Consider the following 17,016-nt stretch of genomic DNA (forward strand, 5'->3'; position numbering starts at 1 on the left):
ACATTTTAACAATACCGTGATAATACTGATAACCGTGATAATTTTGGTCACTATAATCGTGATTAGAAATTTTAATACCGTTACATCCCTACTCGCAAATTAATATTTTTGGTCGCAAATGCGACCATTTTAGTCGCAGTTTGGAGCCCTGTATATAGTTTAATTAAATTAAAGTTAAACATTTAGCTTAAACTACATGAGTTGAGAAATGAGAACTCTTGCCTTGTGGCTAAAGTAGCTCAAATAAAATAAGTTCGTTTTTTTTCTATTTTATTTCAATTAGTTAATGTTTTAGTTCAAGTGATATTTTTTTATAGTTTTAGTTAACACTATTCTCTGTAATGCATTTTTGTTATTAAAACCAAAAGGTCAAAAAAGCTTTTTTTTGCACCTTTCTTCTCAAGAATCATTATCTAAATAGATGTTAGACTAATAATAATTAATTACATTTATATAGCGCTTTTCTGGGTACTCAAAGCGCTTTACATTGTGAGGGGGATCTCCTCAAGCACCACCATTGTGCAGCATCCACCTGGATGATGCGACGGCAGCCATATTGCGCACCACACACCAGATTACTGATGGAGAGGAGACCGAGTGATGAAGCCAATCAGTGTATGGGCATGCTGATGAGGCAAGTGTATCAAGTCTTATTTTCAGAAAATATCTCAAATTAAATTTATTTTTCTTACCCCGTTGGCAAACCATTTTTCTTCTTGTTTTAAGTAAAAAATCTAATAACTTTAATTTAAATAAATAAAACTTTGCTAAATAAATAAATAAAAATATTAAATGGCTTAATTTAATATTTAGTTAGATTTATGTTTAAAAACAATTCTTTGCCAGTACCATTTCAAATGCTAATTATTATTATATAATAATTTAAGCGTGTGGTGCTGATGAGACCACGGCAAGTCTTATTTTCAGAGAATATTGTTTTTATTTCTCTTACCCCATTGGCAAACCATTTTAATTTTTCTTGTTTTAAGTAAAAATCAAAAAATTAATTTATTCAAATAAATAACTAACTTTATTTAGGCAGGTATACATAAAAAAATTAAACAATTTGCCAATATGATTTATAATATTAATAATATAATTTATTCATGCGTTTCATTGAAATACACATTAATTTACTTTTTTTTTTATGTAGCTTTTGAATCACTTTTTGATGTGATTTGTTCTAGAAAAGTGTGCCAAGCCTGACTGTTTTTCATTTTTGGGCCCTTGTCCTCTAGAATCATTACCAAGTTTGAGCATTAAACAGCTGCAGCTAGTTCTCTAATGGTCGTTAGACTAATAGTGACGCTGATGAGGAAAATGTACTGGCATTTATAGGAGGTGCAGACATGGGGGAACATACACACCTTGCTCCAGTTGGCTCTCTTCAGCTGCACCTCAGGTGTGTAGTCTTTCTTAGGCTGGAGGCCGAAGGGCAGCTGAGGAACAGGAGGCGCCCATCCACCAAACCCGCCTGGAGGAGGCGGAGGCATCCCAGGACCGCCCATCGGAGGAGGTGGAGGAGGCATACCGGGCATCCCAGGTGGAGGAGGCGGAGGCGGTGGCATACCAGGTGCTCCAGGTAAAGGAGGAGGAGGAGGCGGCATTCCAGGTGCACCTGGTAAAGGCGGAGGTGGAGGCGGCATCCCAGGTGCACCCGGTAAAGGCGGAGGAGGTGGGGGTGGTGGCATACCGGGTGCCCCAGGAAGAGGTGGAGGTGGAGGAGGCGGCAGCAGACCAGGTGCTCCAGGTAACGGAGGCGGTGGAGGAGGGGGAGGCAGGCCAGGTGCTCCGGGCAGAGGTGGAGGCGGTGGGGGCATGACCGTCTGTCCTGGTGGAGGAGGAGGAGGGAGGCAGGCTTCACCAGGATGAGGTGGAGGTGGCACCGAGGAAGCTGATTTGCTGGGGGGCGGAGCCACAGGCACATGTACAGTGATGACCTTCGCTTTGGCTTCTTTGAGATCTTTTGAGAGCTTATCAATCTGAGAACCAGAAGAAACAAAGAGGTGCATTGATAAAAAAAAACGACACTTTGAAGCCCGTTACTGCCACAGAAGAAAAAAAATGAAAAAGTGCAAATCAAAATATAAACTCGCAATTCAGAAAAAAAGTCATAATTGTGAAATATTAACTGAAATGAAAAGAATTTTGACTCTCACAACTTGAAGTTTATATCTCACAATTCAGATTTTTTTTCCCAAAAAATTAAATTTTCCCCACCACAAAAAAATAAATTAAATAAATTTCTTAATTTTTTTATAAATTTCTGAAAAATAATGTCATAAGAAAAAAACCAACATGGGTGTGTGTGTGTGTATGTGTGTGTGTGTGTCTATACACACACACACACACACACACACACATATATATAAAATGCAACTTTTTACTAATTGTGACCTTTTTCTCTCACAACTGCAAATTTATATCTTATGACTTTTCAGAATCATATCTCACAACTGACTTAACTTATTATTATTATAAAATAATATAACAAAGCTGCAACTAACAATTATTTTGATAATTTGATCATTTTATTTAAATTATTTCCTCCAATAATAAAAAAAATGATAAAGTGATGTTATTTCCTGTATTTTTATTTGATTTACTTTGTGTTCCACTGAAATTTACATTACATTTCAAATTTTTATTCTGTATTTTTTGAACTTCCATTTCCATTAAAACATTAGCATCAATTTAGCATGTTTTGACAAAATAATATAAGTCAATCATCTCGATATAAACAAATCTTACACTACAACAGCGAAAAGAGATGAAAGCTATCAAATGCAAACATTTTATTTGAATGAAAAAATAAAACACTTAATGGATAAACATTTCTTTAGAGGAAGATAGACTACAACAATACAAAACTTTGCAATACATTGTATTAAATATATAAACTATTTTTATAATTATTTTGATTATTCTATTAAATGATCAAATTGGATAAAGAATAAAGCCATTGGATAAAGTCGTTATTTTTGTCGCGTTCCAATATAACATTTTTAATCTGTAGTTTTGTTTATCTACAGTCTTGGATTATTTGACATATTTGGAGAAAATAGGGAACACAGAGGCACTTAAGAACATTAAAAACACTTTTTTGACAAAATAATATAAAAGTCAATTATCTCTGTAACGCTTCTTACACCATAATTTGGGATTAGGAATATGTTAATATCATTATTTAAATTTGGCATGTAAATTAGGTTATCGATAAAATTGTAACAATCATGAACACCATAGCATGGGAGGCATTGCTCACGATTTCAGCATAAAATGTAAAAATCTAGTTAACTGATGGAGGGAGAGACAGACAGAAGAAGGTCAGGCCAGAGTTGGAAGCACATGAGGGAGTGTCTAAATTCATGTCTAATTAGCAGCATAATTTATTTACCCAGAACTTGGCAGAACTCATTAAAAATGACCAGCCTGCTAATGTCACATCAGAGAGAGAGAGAATCTGAAGTAGTTCACGGGGTTCTAGCTGAACTTTTTGATGCTTGTTTATCTGTAGGTGACGGCTTGGTTGAGCTCAGCAACTTCTCTCCGACTGTCTGTGGATGGACAGATGGAGCGTCCAAACATCTGAACTTCTGCTGACAGCTGCGCTTCATCTCTTTCCACTGTAATTATCTGTAGCGCCTCTGTGTTTGTTAGATAACCCACAAACATCAGTTCTGTCCTTCCTGTTCTATTAATATCTCTCCTCCTCTCACATTTGTTTACTCTCTTCTCTGTTCATACTTGTCTCTAGTCTCACAGAAACACAATCTGGTCGACTTTGCAGTTTATTCTGGTCAAGAACTGCCCACTTATTTATAGAGCAACAGCGAGTCTCGTCTGGGTGCGTAACTGGAAAATGTGTGCTGAATTTGTTTTTGGATTTATTGAAGCAGCCTGGTACTTTAAAATCCTACGTATTTTGCCACACTGCAGCTTTCTTAATATGTGGTGTCTTATTTTACAGGCACATTTTATTTTTAAGAAGAAAAATAACTTAATTTTTGTCAGTTTATCAGAAAACGTGTCAATATCTTGAGTTTAAAGCAATTAAAAATTAATGTTTAAAAAATAAAATACAGAAAATAACATTACTAACTGACTAGTTGATTAACAGAATAAATAATATATATTTTTTAAATTAATTTTGTTAAATGTATGGATTTGCTATGTTGTTCTTAAAAAAAAAAATTTAAAAAAATATATAAAAACATTTTTAAAGGTTTTTTAAACTACATATATACTGTAGTAAATGTGGTGTCGTAATTATAAAATCAAAACGGCCAATTCTACACAAAATTCTAAAAAGCAACGATTACAAAATCAGTCATTTTGGCTGTCAAAATAAAATTAAATTAAAATTAAATATATATTAAAAAAAATTAATAAAATGAACGAACAAACCCTCTCTACAGTTATTTTTACACACCTAATATTACATAGTATCTACAGAAAAATGGTTAACGCTGTTGGAAAGTCAGAGAAAAAAAGGATTTTTTTTCTTTTGCTATTGAAGCAATTGGAAAAGGAAAAAAATATTAATTGTACATTTAAAATATTTGTAAAATATATTTGTTGTAAATTCTGTTTCTGCTTTTGGAAATCCCAGAAATGTGAAAAGAGTCCACTGTTTTTAATCAAATTTAAACAAACAGGAAGTCCTGCCCTAAACTCATGCCACTGGTTGAGCTAAAGTTATGTTGGGCCTTTTAACCAAAGTTGGTAATTCAGAAATGGTACGTTTCTCCTCTAAATGACATCATTTCCTGTGTGTGTGACGCTACAGTCCTGTACCTTCTCTTTGAGCAGGCTGATTTCTGACTGCATGCCCTGGTTCTCTTTCTCCTGGTCAGTCTTCTCCTTCCCCAGCTTCTCTTTCTCCGTGCTCAGATCCATAACCTTCTGCTCATAATCGGCCTCCATCTTCTTCAGCTCCACCTGCAGCTCGTGACGGGCCGTCAACTCTGCGTCCAGCTGCACAGAACAGAGCATCCATCATCAGAACAACATACATCTGCATAAACCACCAGTATGTGTAGAAAGGACACAAAACACACATTTATGGCAAATAATAGTTACGTGAAAACTTTTTGAATGGTTTGAGATCTGTACATTTTTTATGCTTGTGAAAGAAGTCTCTTCTGCTCACCAAGACTACATTTATTTGATGATTTTACAGTAAAAACAGTAATATTGTGAACTTATTACAATTCAAAATAACAGTTGTCTGTGTGAATACATTGTAAAATGTAATTCCTGTAATGTAAAGCTGAATTTTCAGCATGTTTTCCATGATCCTTCAGAAATCAGTCTAATATGCTGATTTACTGCTCAAGGAACATTTCTTATTATTATCAATGTTAAAAACTTATTTTGCACTTAGTAGCACTGAACATTGATTTTTGTTTAAGTGGATTACAGTTTTTTTTCATGCTACTGACACCAAAGCAGTAATGTATACTGTATAGGGCACTTAAAAATATGCTAAAAACATTTCAAACCGCTACAGCATGTGATATGCTACAGCACGTCACATGATCTCATTACACTGCATGTATAATTCTGTGCATGTCAGCCAGAAGGTCAAGCGCATCGCATGCAGAATCTCAAGCAGGGCAGTGTGTTTGTATACTGTGCAGTGCATATACTGCAAAAACACTATGAATCCTCATTTGACCAAAGTGATGTATTGTGTTATCAATAAACTCTCAGGTGACCCGTGTTTACACAGTGACCCTCAGTTCATCACTATAAAGGTGGGTTGTTGTTGTTGTCAGCTCGGGCGACTTAGAGGACAGATTCAAGAACAAATATGAGCCGAAATGGAGCCTCTGGGGATTTTAGTATTCACCTCACAAACTTCCATAAAATCTGTCCTTCTGCCTCACACAGACTGACATTGACAATTTCCGGTGACATTGACGGCGGGTGTTTGCAAGCCAGACATGCAATTACGTGACAGCAGCGGAAATGGAAGGGTCACATGCACGCACGCACACACACTTTCTCCATGGGTTAGTAATGGGAGTCGCTTGCTGTCACTCTTCTGACGACACACTGCTATTACTCTGAATTAGAAAGGGAAGGAGGGGAAGAGAGAGGAAGAGTAAACACTCGCTTGACAAGCCCGATTGCACACACACTCAATTCGCACAAATGCAAAAGTAAAAGCAGAGTGTATTGCAGTGTTTACTTTATTTGAGCTCTGACAAAGAAACACACACACACACACACACACAGAGAAGGGTAAATCTCAGGAAACTTGTCAAGAAAGTATATGTATATATACATATACATCAAGAATGTGTCAAGAAAGTATATATGTATATGTATGTGTGTGTGTGTACATATATATATACATACATATATCTCACATGTGTATATATACACACATACATACATACACACTTACACAGAGAAGGGTAAATCTCAAGAAACTGGTCAAGAATGTGTCAAGGTCACATTGCACCCCCCCAAAAAAATGCTTAAAAACATCTTTGTTTATTAAAGATTCATTGATTTATAATAGATTTAAACAGCAGTTAGTATATTTATTTGCTGCACTGCCTTCCAGCTTATAAGTATAAAAATGGCAAATGTTATACGCGTGTGCGTATATATATATATATATATATAAATAAAACAACTACACGTATTACAGTCATGGAAATTATATTGTATCATATAGAGAACTTAATCGCCTAATTGTCGTGAAAATAAAAATAAATTCATTTCATTGCTATAATGTAAAATATATATAACATTCATCTGTAACATTTATACATAATGGCAGAATTTGCTGCATTGTATTTAATTCATGATTTTCATTAAAATAATTTTAATCTTTATATAACATTGGTCAATTGTAATACGGTAAGGAAACATTATATTACAGCAATGATAATCAAATAAGAATCATTAAGTAAAATGAAAATAAAACATGATGAACTATGGTAATGAGAATTTTAAGGTTTTAATGTGTTTGTCATGAAAAATAAATATTATGGTCATTAATGTCATGTGAATAGTAATATGTGACGTAACTTTTAGCTATAACATTTATCCATCACGGTAGAACATTGCACAACATTATATTTAATTTGTGGTGATAATTAAAAAAAAAATCAAAAACGTAAAGTACATAAAATAATCACTTTTAATTGCAACAAAGTAGGAAAACGCTGTATTACAATAATGAGAATGTAATTTGAATCATTAGTGAGAGGCACAAAAAAAAAGAAAAGAAAGTAAAACATCAGGATAATGAGAATTTGGGGGTTAATTTTGCTTAATTGTAATGAAAATGTCACAACGGAACAAAAAGTACTAATAATAGGCTGTACTCTCTTTAGTTTTTTGTTTTTATTTGGGAGTGAAATATGACCCAGATATGTTTTTTGAGAAACGCACACAACAGTACATGCATTCAGATAAAGGCACACAAACACGCACACACACGCACGCACACAGGGTAATTGTAGACTGTGTTTGGTGAGTTTGGAGGGAAGATGTCAGGAAGAGACAGGAAATCTCCGTTCTGCTCATCTCACCTCCCAAATTACACATCTGTCAACTAACAGGCGCGCTGAGACAGCGGGGGGCGTCTGGGAGCAACGGCTGCGTGTGTGTGTGTGTGTGTGCGCGCGTGTGCCACACTAGATCTGCTGATGTTGATCGATATTGGAGGGCCATTCGATGTATTTCAGCAGACGATGATTTAGTTTAAATCTGTGTGTCATTCTTCCAGGCTCAAGCGTGTGTTTGTCCGAGTCAATACCTTCTTTTCCAGCTCCGTGGCCTTAGCTTCACTGATTTCCACTTTGGTCTGATCAACCATGTTATCTACAGAGAAAGAGAGACAGGCAGCAAGTGAATAGACGGTTTTAGAGGGGTGTGTGTGTGTGTATAAAGTGCCCTTCACTGCATCGGGTCTCTTTTCCTCCTGTGATTCGTGATCTGATTACTGAACGATCTAATTAAAATCTGCTGCTCGCTCCATCCCATCTCAAACTCACGCTAAAATAAGAAACCCAAAAGCGTCTTTGAAATCACCACACAAAGGGCAGCATACATTTATACATCTAAAGCTCCTGGAAAACACTTTGTGTCTGTTCTCAAACCCTAAAGTCTCTCTGAACCCCAGATCAATATCACTCATGTGTGGCGTTACAAACCAAAAAGAGTCTCAGGAAAGCGAACAAAGCTTAGTTTAAGCGGTGAGTCAGTGAGAGGGTCAGCGTTGACGTCAGCAGCCAATGGGAGGGGTTTCTGGTGAGATATGATAATGAGATCACAGGTGGCAGAGAGAATGGAAGTACAATAGGAAGTATGCAAGCAAAATTTGAAGCACAAAGGAAAATGCAAAAGGAAGGAAATTTGAAAATGTACATAAGTAGAGAGTAAAGCATGCATGGAAGTTCATATGGAATTGAGGAATGACAGGAAGGATGTATAGAGCTTGGTATGCATGGAAGTTTAAAGGGAAGTAAGGAAGTATAACAGGAGGGATGGAAGTGTAAAAGGATATTTGAAAGGAAGATCAGAAGGAAGTACATAAAGAAGTTTGAAAAGTAGTCAGACGTACAGAGGAAAGGATGCATGGAAGCTCACAGGGATGTACAGAATTACAACAGGTGGGATGAAAGTATGGAAGGAAAGATAGATGGTTTGAAAGGAAGAATGAAATTTCAATAAGAGTAATGGAAATATGGAAGTAAAATGAAGGAAGTTTATAAGTAAAGATGAATGATGTAAGGAAGTTTGTACGGAAGGAAGTACAACAGGAAGGATGGGAGTATGGAAGGAAGTATAGAATGAAATCTGAAGGAATAATGGAAATTAAAAGGTAGGCAGGAAATTTAAAAGAAAAGTATGGATGTTTGTATGGAAAGTTTTAAAGGAAGAATAGAAGTACAGATGGATGTTTGAAAGGAAGTACAGAACAAAATAAGCATGAAAGTTTATAAGTATGGAAGTATGACAGGAGGAATGGGAGTATGGAAGGAAGTATGAAAATAAAATTCACAAGGAAGGTTAAAGTGAAAGATGAAAGGGGAAAGGACGTTTCTAAATATTGAAGGTATATGGAAGGAAGAACGTAGTTTAGTTTAAGCACAGACGGAAGTACAGAAGAGAAGGAAGCAGGAAATGTTCAAAATGTTTCAAATAGCCTAGAATCAGCATAAATCTGTTCATTGTGAAAACAATTACATTTATTAAATTGAAAGAGTGAACACTTAAAATATGGCTATTAGTACTAATACAAAAACCTGACAAATATGCATTGCATTAGGTTTATTAGTTTATGCTAAAATAGTGTTATCCAAATGGATGGGCATTTTTTAAATACACACATCTTAGGCCTCAATATTTTTTGAGTGTACCCTTCAACCCAAACATCAGACCCACACAGCTAATGTGAGCCACACCACAGGCTGTCTCCGACAAATAGTACACGCTAATGACAAAATGAGCTTATTTTTATTAAATTTTATTAAAGAGCGTGTTTGTGAGCACTCGATTATTCTGGATGAGATTTGAGATGTTCTGATGTTTTGTGTGTGATTCTGAATGCTGCCATCCTGTGGCCAAATGTGGCAGTGACTTGTGTTTGTCTCTTACCTATCATATGGCCCACATCCAGCTCAAACTTCCTGCATTTGAAGTCTGGATCACAGCCGTTCCTGTGCAGAACGATCTGAGCAGTACACTCATCGATGAGTTTATAGTACTGAGGCCTGAGAGACAAACAGAGACAGAGAGAGACATCAATCTGTGTTTTATTAGCTTCAGTAAAGAGATTCTGAAACTCAGAAGGAAGCCAAACAGAAATATTGAGCGGTGAGTTCATAAAATAAGAGATTTTCATCACACTGTTGGGCACAAGGTTACACACGCCAGCCATCCATGATGACCTCCAGTGACCTTTCAAAATGAGCCACTGTAGACAATCTTATCCATCAAAACTGGATTATGACACCCAGAAATGCTGTCTAGGCAGGCAGCTCACTAGTTTTGAAACGCTGCCCATATGGGATTGTGTGTGAGTGTGTAGTGAGATAAGACTTTAATATGTGAATGCAAATTTTCCAACCATTTCAATTACATAGTTTTAATACAACAAACTTAATGTGATGCATATTTGACTGATTTCTGCAATCAAAAAATTAAAATAAATAATAATAATAAAGATGTATTATTTAAATGATCGTATTTTTAATCAAGTAGCTTAAAATCAACAAATCTTTGTGAAAACAATTACATTTATTCAGTTGAAAAGACTAACTAAAAGTAGAACCATAAAAAAAAAAAATAAGTTACTTGACATGAGTGAAAGTCAAATATAAACACGTATTTTATGTCAGTTAGTTTCTGAGGCAACATTTCTCATTTTAGTTTAATTTGATGTACTTAAATACATAACTATATAGACACAAAACAACAAAAACTACTAAAAATGACAAAAACACTCAAAATGACCAAAAACTTTAAAATGAAGCGTATACATACACATAATGTGTGTGTGTGTGTATATATGTGTGTGTATATATATATAGTTTACTGTTTTAGTTTATGAGTGCTATTACAAAAACCTGACCCTGACAAATACACATCACATTAAGTTTATTAGTTTATGTTCAAATTCTGTGTAATCCAAATGGATGGAAATCTTGAAATTCATTTCTAAATATTTTCAGAGTGTTTTTGAGTGTGTGTGAGAGACTGAAAATAGGCTTTGTGTGTGTGATGGTTTGATATTTGAGAGGTTTTCCAGACAGTCCATTTGTGAGAAATCTGCCATCTTGACCTGGTGTGAAACGAACGATACATTCTTCATTTTCCACCAAGCTGTTTCTTTTTCCCTTTATTTGCCCTCTTTTCTCTCCCTCTCCATCAAACTCCCTTTTTCTTCGGTGGAGCGAGAGAGACCCCTAGTGTCCGTGTGAAAGCACAGCCGCTCGTTTGAGTTTAACCAGGGGCTTTTGGAGAAATCAGAATAATCCTAATTAATTCTCTCTCGTCAGTGATTAAAGTGGTGAAACGAGAGTTTGTTTGTGGGCAGACGGGTCGCTCTGGGATTTGAGCTGCGGATATATTTGGAGGATAATTATATGGAGGCGTCGTCACTTTCTGCCGTGTGTCAGCACATTAATCGCTGAAGAGAAACTCGCATGAAATGATTCTGCTGATGGCAGCAGAGAAAGACCTGCAAACCGCTCCATCTCACACTTCTGTTGCTCTGCTCCTTTCTCAAAACTCATTTACCTCCTTACGAGACACGTTCACAACATTTTTCACTTCTCCGCTCATAATCTGCAATTAAATGGTTAGTTCAGCTAAAATTTCACCATTAATTAATCATTTAATGTTCTCCATGAGGTCTCGTACTCCAAAAAAATATCTAAGCGTGACTCGTGCTCTATATTTCACACAACAGTTTTTATTCAGTGATAAACAAATCTCATTCATTCTGCCACATTCAAACTCGGCAAAAATAGTCAAGCTTGTGAATAACTTACATTTGGGCCTGTTTCTCACTCAAAACTATCCTAAGACCTGGACTATAGTCAAACAGGCTTCTGTTATGATGCTTCGTGATACTTTTTGACAAGCTTAGACAAGTTTAGAATATAAAGTACTCTGTTTCTGCAGTGTGCGGTATGCATACTGTGCACAATATGTGACCCTGGACCACAAAACCAGTCTTAAGTCGCTGTAGCAATAGTCAAAAATACATTGTATGGGTCAAAATTATCGATTTTTCTTTTATGCAAAAAATCATTAGGATATTAAAAATCATTAGGATATTAAGTAGTGATCATGTTCCATGAAGATATTTAGCAAATTACCGTAAATATATAAAAACTTAATTTTTGATTAGTAATATGCATTGCTAAGAACTTCATTTGGACAGCTTTAAAGGCGATTTTCTCAGTATTTAGATTTTTTGTGCACCCTCAGATTACAGATTTTCAATAGTTGTATCTCAGCCAAATATTATCCTATCCTAACAAACCATATATCAATGAAAAGCTTATTTATTCAGCTTTCAGATGATGTATAAATCTCACTTTCGAACACTAAAGACTGGTTTTGTGGTCCAGGGACACATATGTGAATTTTCAGCATTCATGAAAAACCCAAGCAATCTACAGCAAATATTTGATCAAATTAGCCATGATTTTTAACATCAGCTTTACTTATTATTTGATCAGAGATCATCAGAGCTGCACAATTCTGGATTTTTAAAAATGTATTATGATTATTATTAATTAGTGCTGGTTCAATGATTAATCGGATCCAAAATAAAAGTTTCCGTGAACATAATGAGTGTGTGTACTGTGTATATTTATTATGTATAAAAAAAGACACAGTATATATTCAGAAAATATTTACATGTATTTATTTGCATGTATATATTTATATTCATATAATTAATTTTAAATATATTTAATATATAAACATTACATATTTGTATTAAATATATACATGCATGTGTGTGTATTTATATATACACATAAATACACACCGTACACATCATGTACACAAAAGCGATTAATCGTTGCCCAGCTCTATTATCATTATTATTAATTTTTTTTTATATAGAGATTATGTTTCCCTTCTCAATAGACTACTAAAAATGTTATTTACTATAGGTTCGGATAAAATGTTATTGTCTATAATGTCTATTTAAAACATCTATTTTTATTTATGATTTATTAATCACAATTAAAAACAGTTTGAATGAATGATACAATGACTCACTCCTTACTGGGTGAATCAGTGTTTTTGAATGAATCTTTTAAATGATTCAATAACTGTTTTTTATATATATAATTTGTCTCCACCTACTGGCCTAACTATGAAATGATACAATATGCATTTGAAGCATTAAGTTACTTTCATAAGGTGTTTAACAAAAGTTTAATAGTCATAGCTGAATTGTTGTCATTTAGGAAAATAAGATTGCATAAGTGTTCAAATCAAGATCACAATCCTAACGATTATTTGTGCAGCTCTACTTGAAGCTAGATTAAAAATGCAAGCTATTTTATTCATGAATTACACTTGCAGTGTAGTGAAAACGTACTACAGTACTATCTGAAAAAATGTTTCATACTGCATACTATTCCACATACTTAAAAAAAATTGTATACAGTATATAGTGTTCAGTAAACTAGCATTCCATTCCAAACATCACACACACACACACACACAGGCTCAGGACAGAAACAGGCTCTCCAATTTCCTGCCTGTCGGATCACATTGAGCAGACAAGGAACAAGCAACAAGTCTGACATCCTGAAAGCGTTTACAAACAATCACACACACACACTTTCTCCATCTGTCCGTGTCTTTTCGCACTCCCACCAGCTCTTCTCTGTTGTGTGTGTGTATGTGTGTGTGTGTATGAAAGGCTGTTTTAAGAGAGAATAAGAGTGTGTGTGGGTGACTTTAGACGTGCAGATTAGAGAAACAAAATTGAAAGAAATATGTCTTTTCTCCACTGCAATAATTTCTCTGCCAAGAAAACCTTTAAATGCACCGACATTGTGTGTGTGTGTGTGTACATGCTTGTGTATGTCTGCTAGTTAATTGAAGCGGTGGTGTCATACAGTGGCTGGGTTCTTATTTAGAGCTGGTTGCCGTCGGCAACCGCATCCGCCTCCTGCTGCCCATCAATCAAACGTCTCCTCTTCTCTGACGGCATCCATCTCTCCCGTTTCCTTCCTTTATCCATAAACTCAAACTGACTCATGAGAATAACTACGATTTTGTCTCTTAAAGGGACAGTTCAGCCAAAAATCATCATTCTGCCTCTATTTAGTCACCCTCATTTTGTTCCAAACCTGTAAGACTTTTTTTCTTTTATGTTACATAAAAGGAAAATTGAAAAGACTGTGCTGGTTGCTCTTTTTCATGCTGTTATACTGAATAGAGACTGAGGTAAAAGCATCAGAACAGCAGTGCATATGACTCACTCAGGGAAAAATATAGGTTATAATTACTGAAAATCTGTACGTCCAGTGAGATGTGATTGGACTGATCTGGTTTTCACTAACTCAATGATCTAATTCACAACCAAATGAAGCAGAATTGTCAACCAAATCAACAGATTCAATGTAAAGATTCAAATCAAACAAAACAATACTTTTACAAACTGGACATCAGTACTTAGGAAAGCACTGAATTTTTCTTTGAATAACAGCTTAATGTTAGTCAGTTCCTTACATAAAGCTATCATATGAATTCAGAAGATGTGTAATATAGAACCAGGGTTGTACATTATAAATATTTTTATAATGCTTTTGCATACTTTTGAGGCTTAAGAGTTTTCCGTGCATTGTAATTGCATAAGAAACAAGTCTTTTCCTTCTTTTATGTTCCAGAGTAGTCAGTCATACAGGTTTGGAGCAACACAAGGGGGTTGTTGTTGTTAACCAGAACTAAAACTATTGAAAATCATTTTCACTTTATAAAATAAAAAAAATTTAAAATAAAATTTAAAAAAAAATAAATAACAAAAATTAGATATTTTACCTAATTGAAATAAGTTGAAATTGAAATACTAAAATGACTAAAACTGAATTATAATAAATGACATTTTTAAATAACCAAATCACATACAATTCATATTTAAAATTTTAAATGAGAATATAAAAACAGAAAACTTAAATCGAAATAAATACTATAATAGCATATAAATAACACTGTGACAGAATTTTTATTTTTGGGTGAGCTATCCCTTTAAATAAATCCTGCTCTATGTTCACACAGTCAGTGTTTGGGATTTAATGTATTTGCAATGAGACGTGACTCTTAAATTATCACGTACACAACGGGAGCAGATCCAATAATGTCTGTACAGACGGGACACCAAAATCATTCCTCGTCTCTAACTCAGATACACTCATAACCACAGCGACAGTTAACCTAAATAAAGACATTAGCTCTGTTCCACAACCTAGAGACCCACCTACAGCAAGTCAATTCATCGCTGGCCACTTAAAGGCTGCTGGAACCAGTAAAGAGTAGAATTACACAACCTTCCAAGATGCCTTGCTTTGAGTAAATTCATCCTTCAGACAAAGACAATCCCTGAGAACAGTACAATTATCATCTAATATAGTTAATTAAGAGAGAAAAGCGTTCATTATACTCCTATCATTTATTATGTTGCCTATGTAGACAGATAGGGAGCACACTGGACTTTTGTATTGCATCTGACCCCTGTGCGTTCTCTCTGGTTGCGCTTTTTTTTTTTATTCAATTCAGGTATTTTCTTCCCTTCCTTCACCTGTCCAAAGTTTTGACACACAATAAGATCACTTTCTGCCATATTTCATAAGATGAGAGCAGTTGACAGCTGTAACATCAGTGATTGACAGGCAAATAACCTCTCAAGCTCACGCTTGTATATGCATGTCAGCCACAGTTTCATCAATATAGCACACATCAGCTGGCTCAAAATTCAATTGTGTCTTGTGAAGTTTCACGACAGGGTTAAAGGTCACTGCAGGGTGAAGGAGAGCGCTCGTACCTGGCCATGTAGTCGTTTCGCACCAGCAGCAGGTGCTGCATCAGAGACAGGAAGAGAGGTTCAGCTTTAGAGTCCTTCACTGTGTTCATCAAGATCTGGAAGACTTCAGCCACATCAGTGCCAACACAGTTAAAGAACAACATCGCTAAGATCGCTAATAGACAATGCTAAAATAAAATATTTGATGAAAATAAATAATCTAAATGAAAATTAGAAATATTATTAACTTAAGTCTCAGTAAGCCTCAAGTACTAAAATCATTTGACAATCTAAAACTTAATTAAAAATAAATAAATCATTTAGAAATATTTTTTAAAACAAATAATATGAAATATAAAAAAATAACACCTGCAGTGAATATTACATGAATATTATATTTCATTCAGCTCTACTGTGATCATTTCTAAGATGATTCTAAAATGATGCAACTTTCAAATAAATATTTTGAATAAACAATAGGCTACATTTGTTTTCTTGCTGTTCATCTTTTGCAAATGACAAAAACACTCAAGATCCAGCCTAGACTTTCTGATGCCACCTGGTGGACAAAACCTGCAAATTTAAAAATCTATTCAAAAAAGGCTATTTATTCTGCATCTCGGTATATTTATAGTCCATTTCCAATGTTAATTGAGGCTTCTTGCACAAAACCAGTCATAATTTAGATTTTCATTTCCTCACTGACAATAAAACAAGACTGTTTTGTTCATTTTATTTTGATACTGTGCCTCAATGTAAATGACCTCTCTTATGAAATGTCTTCAAATGGGAAAAGAACAGGTTTTTTTTAAAGAGTAAGGCAAGATGATTTTGTGATATGATCCTCTATAGAGTGTAAAATACTGATTGAGCTCAGCTTGTAATGATTCTGCACTTTTGAGACACCTGGTGGCCAGTTTCTGAACTACAATCAGATCAAATACAAATATTAAATCTACAACGTAAATAATACATCCACAAAGCCAGGCACTGAATCCAAAGCTCTTCAAAAGTGTCTTAGACAGATTAAAGTCAGCATTAAAGGATATTCCATCTCAAGACGGACGTCGTCCAACCGGGAGCGAAGATCTTCACAGTCTTCATCAGCTTGTTCTTCAAACACCTGCAGCTGAACCTTGAGCTCCTCATTCTCTATCGACCTCACCTCCTACACACACAAACACAGAATCTAAGTGAAACTGAAATTAATTTTGCCATTATATAAATTAGTGATGAGTTAGACAGTAACAAGTTGTGATATAATTTTTTTTTTATATATATAAAAATGACAAAATAACTGAAACATTAGCTAAAATGAAAATGAAAAGAGAACTATAAAAATAAAAACTATTTCACTATATTAATAAAAACTATAATAGTATCTCAATGATACTAAAATAACACCGGCCATCTGATTTATTCTACAAAGCCGATTCATTGATTCAGTTGAGTTTCTGCACATTTTTTTTGCAACAATATAAAAGTTATTACAG

The 17,016-nt window shown here is 34.8% G+C and overlaps 1 protein-coding gene across 1 annotated transcript in view; it reads right to left on the reverse strand.

Annotated features, from left to right (window-relative positions):
- LOC306853686 (protein diaphanous homolog 1-like) overlaps positions 1 to 17,016 on the reverse strand; it is a 113,721-nt gene that overhangs the window by 69,828 nt on the left and 26,877 nt on the right. Inside the window, exons 11-16 of the mRNA XM_079391276.1 lie at positions 16,573 to 16,691; positions 15,545 to 15,661; positions 9,625 to 9,740; positions 7,781 to 7,845; positions 4,798 to 4,977; positions 1,368 to 1,982 (exon numbers count right to left, since the gene is read on the reverse strand). Of these exons, the coding sequence (XP_079247402.1) occupies positions 1,368 to 1,982; positions 4,798 to 4,977; positions 7,781 to 7,845; positions 9,625 to 9,740; positions 15,545 to 15,661; positions 16,573 to 16,691 (1,212 nt within the window). The remainder of the gene's footprint in view (positions 1 to 1,367; positions 1,983 to 4,797; positions 4,978 to 7,780; positions 7,846 to 9,624; positions 9,741 to 15,544; positions 15,662 to 16,572; positions 16,692 to 17,016) is intronic.

The sequence above is a fragment of the Barbus barbus genome (genome assembly GCF_936440315.1).
Source record: "Barbus barbus genome assembly, chromosome: 33".
Taxonomy (NCBI): domain Eukaryota; kingdom Metazoa; phylum Chordata; class Actinopteri; order Cypriniformes; family Cyprinidae; genus Barbus; species Barbus barbus.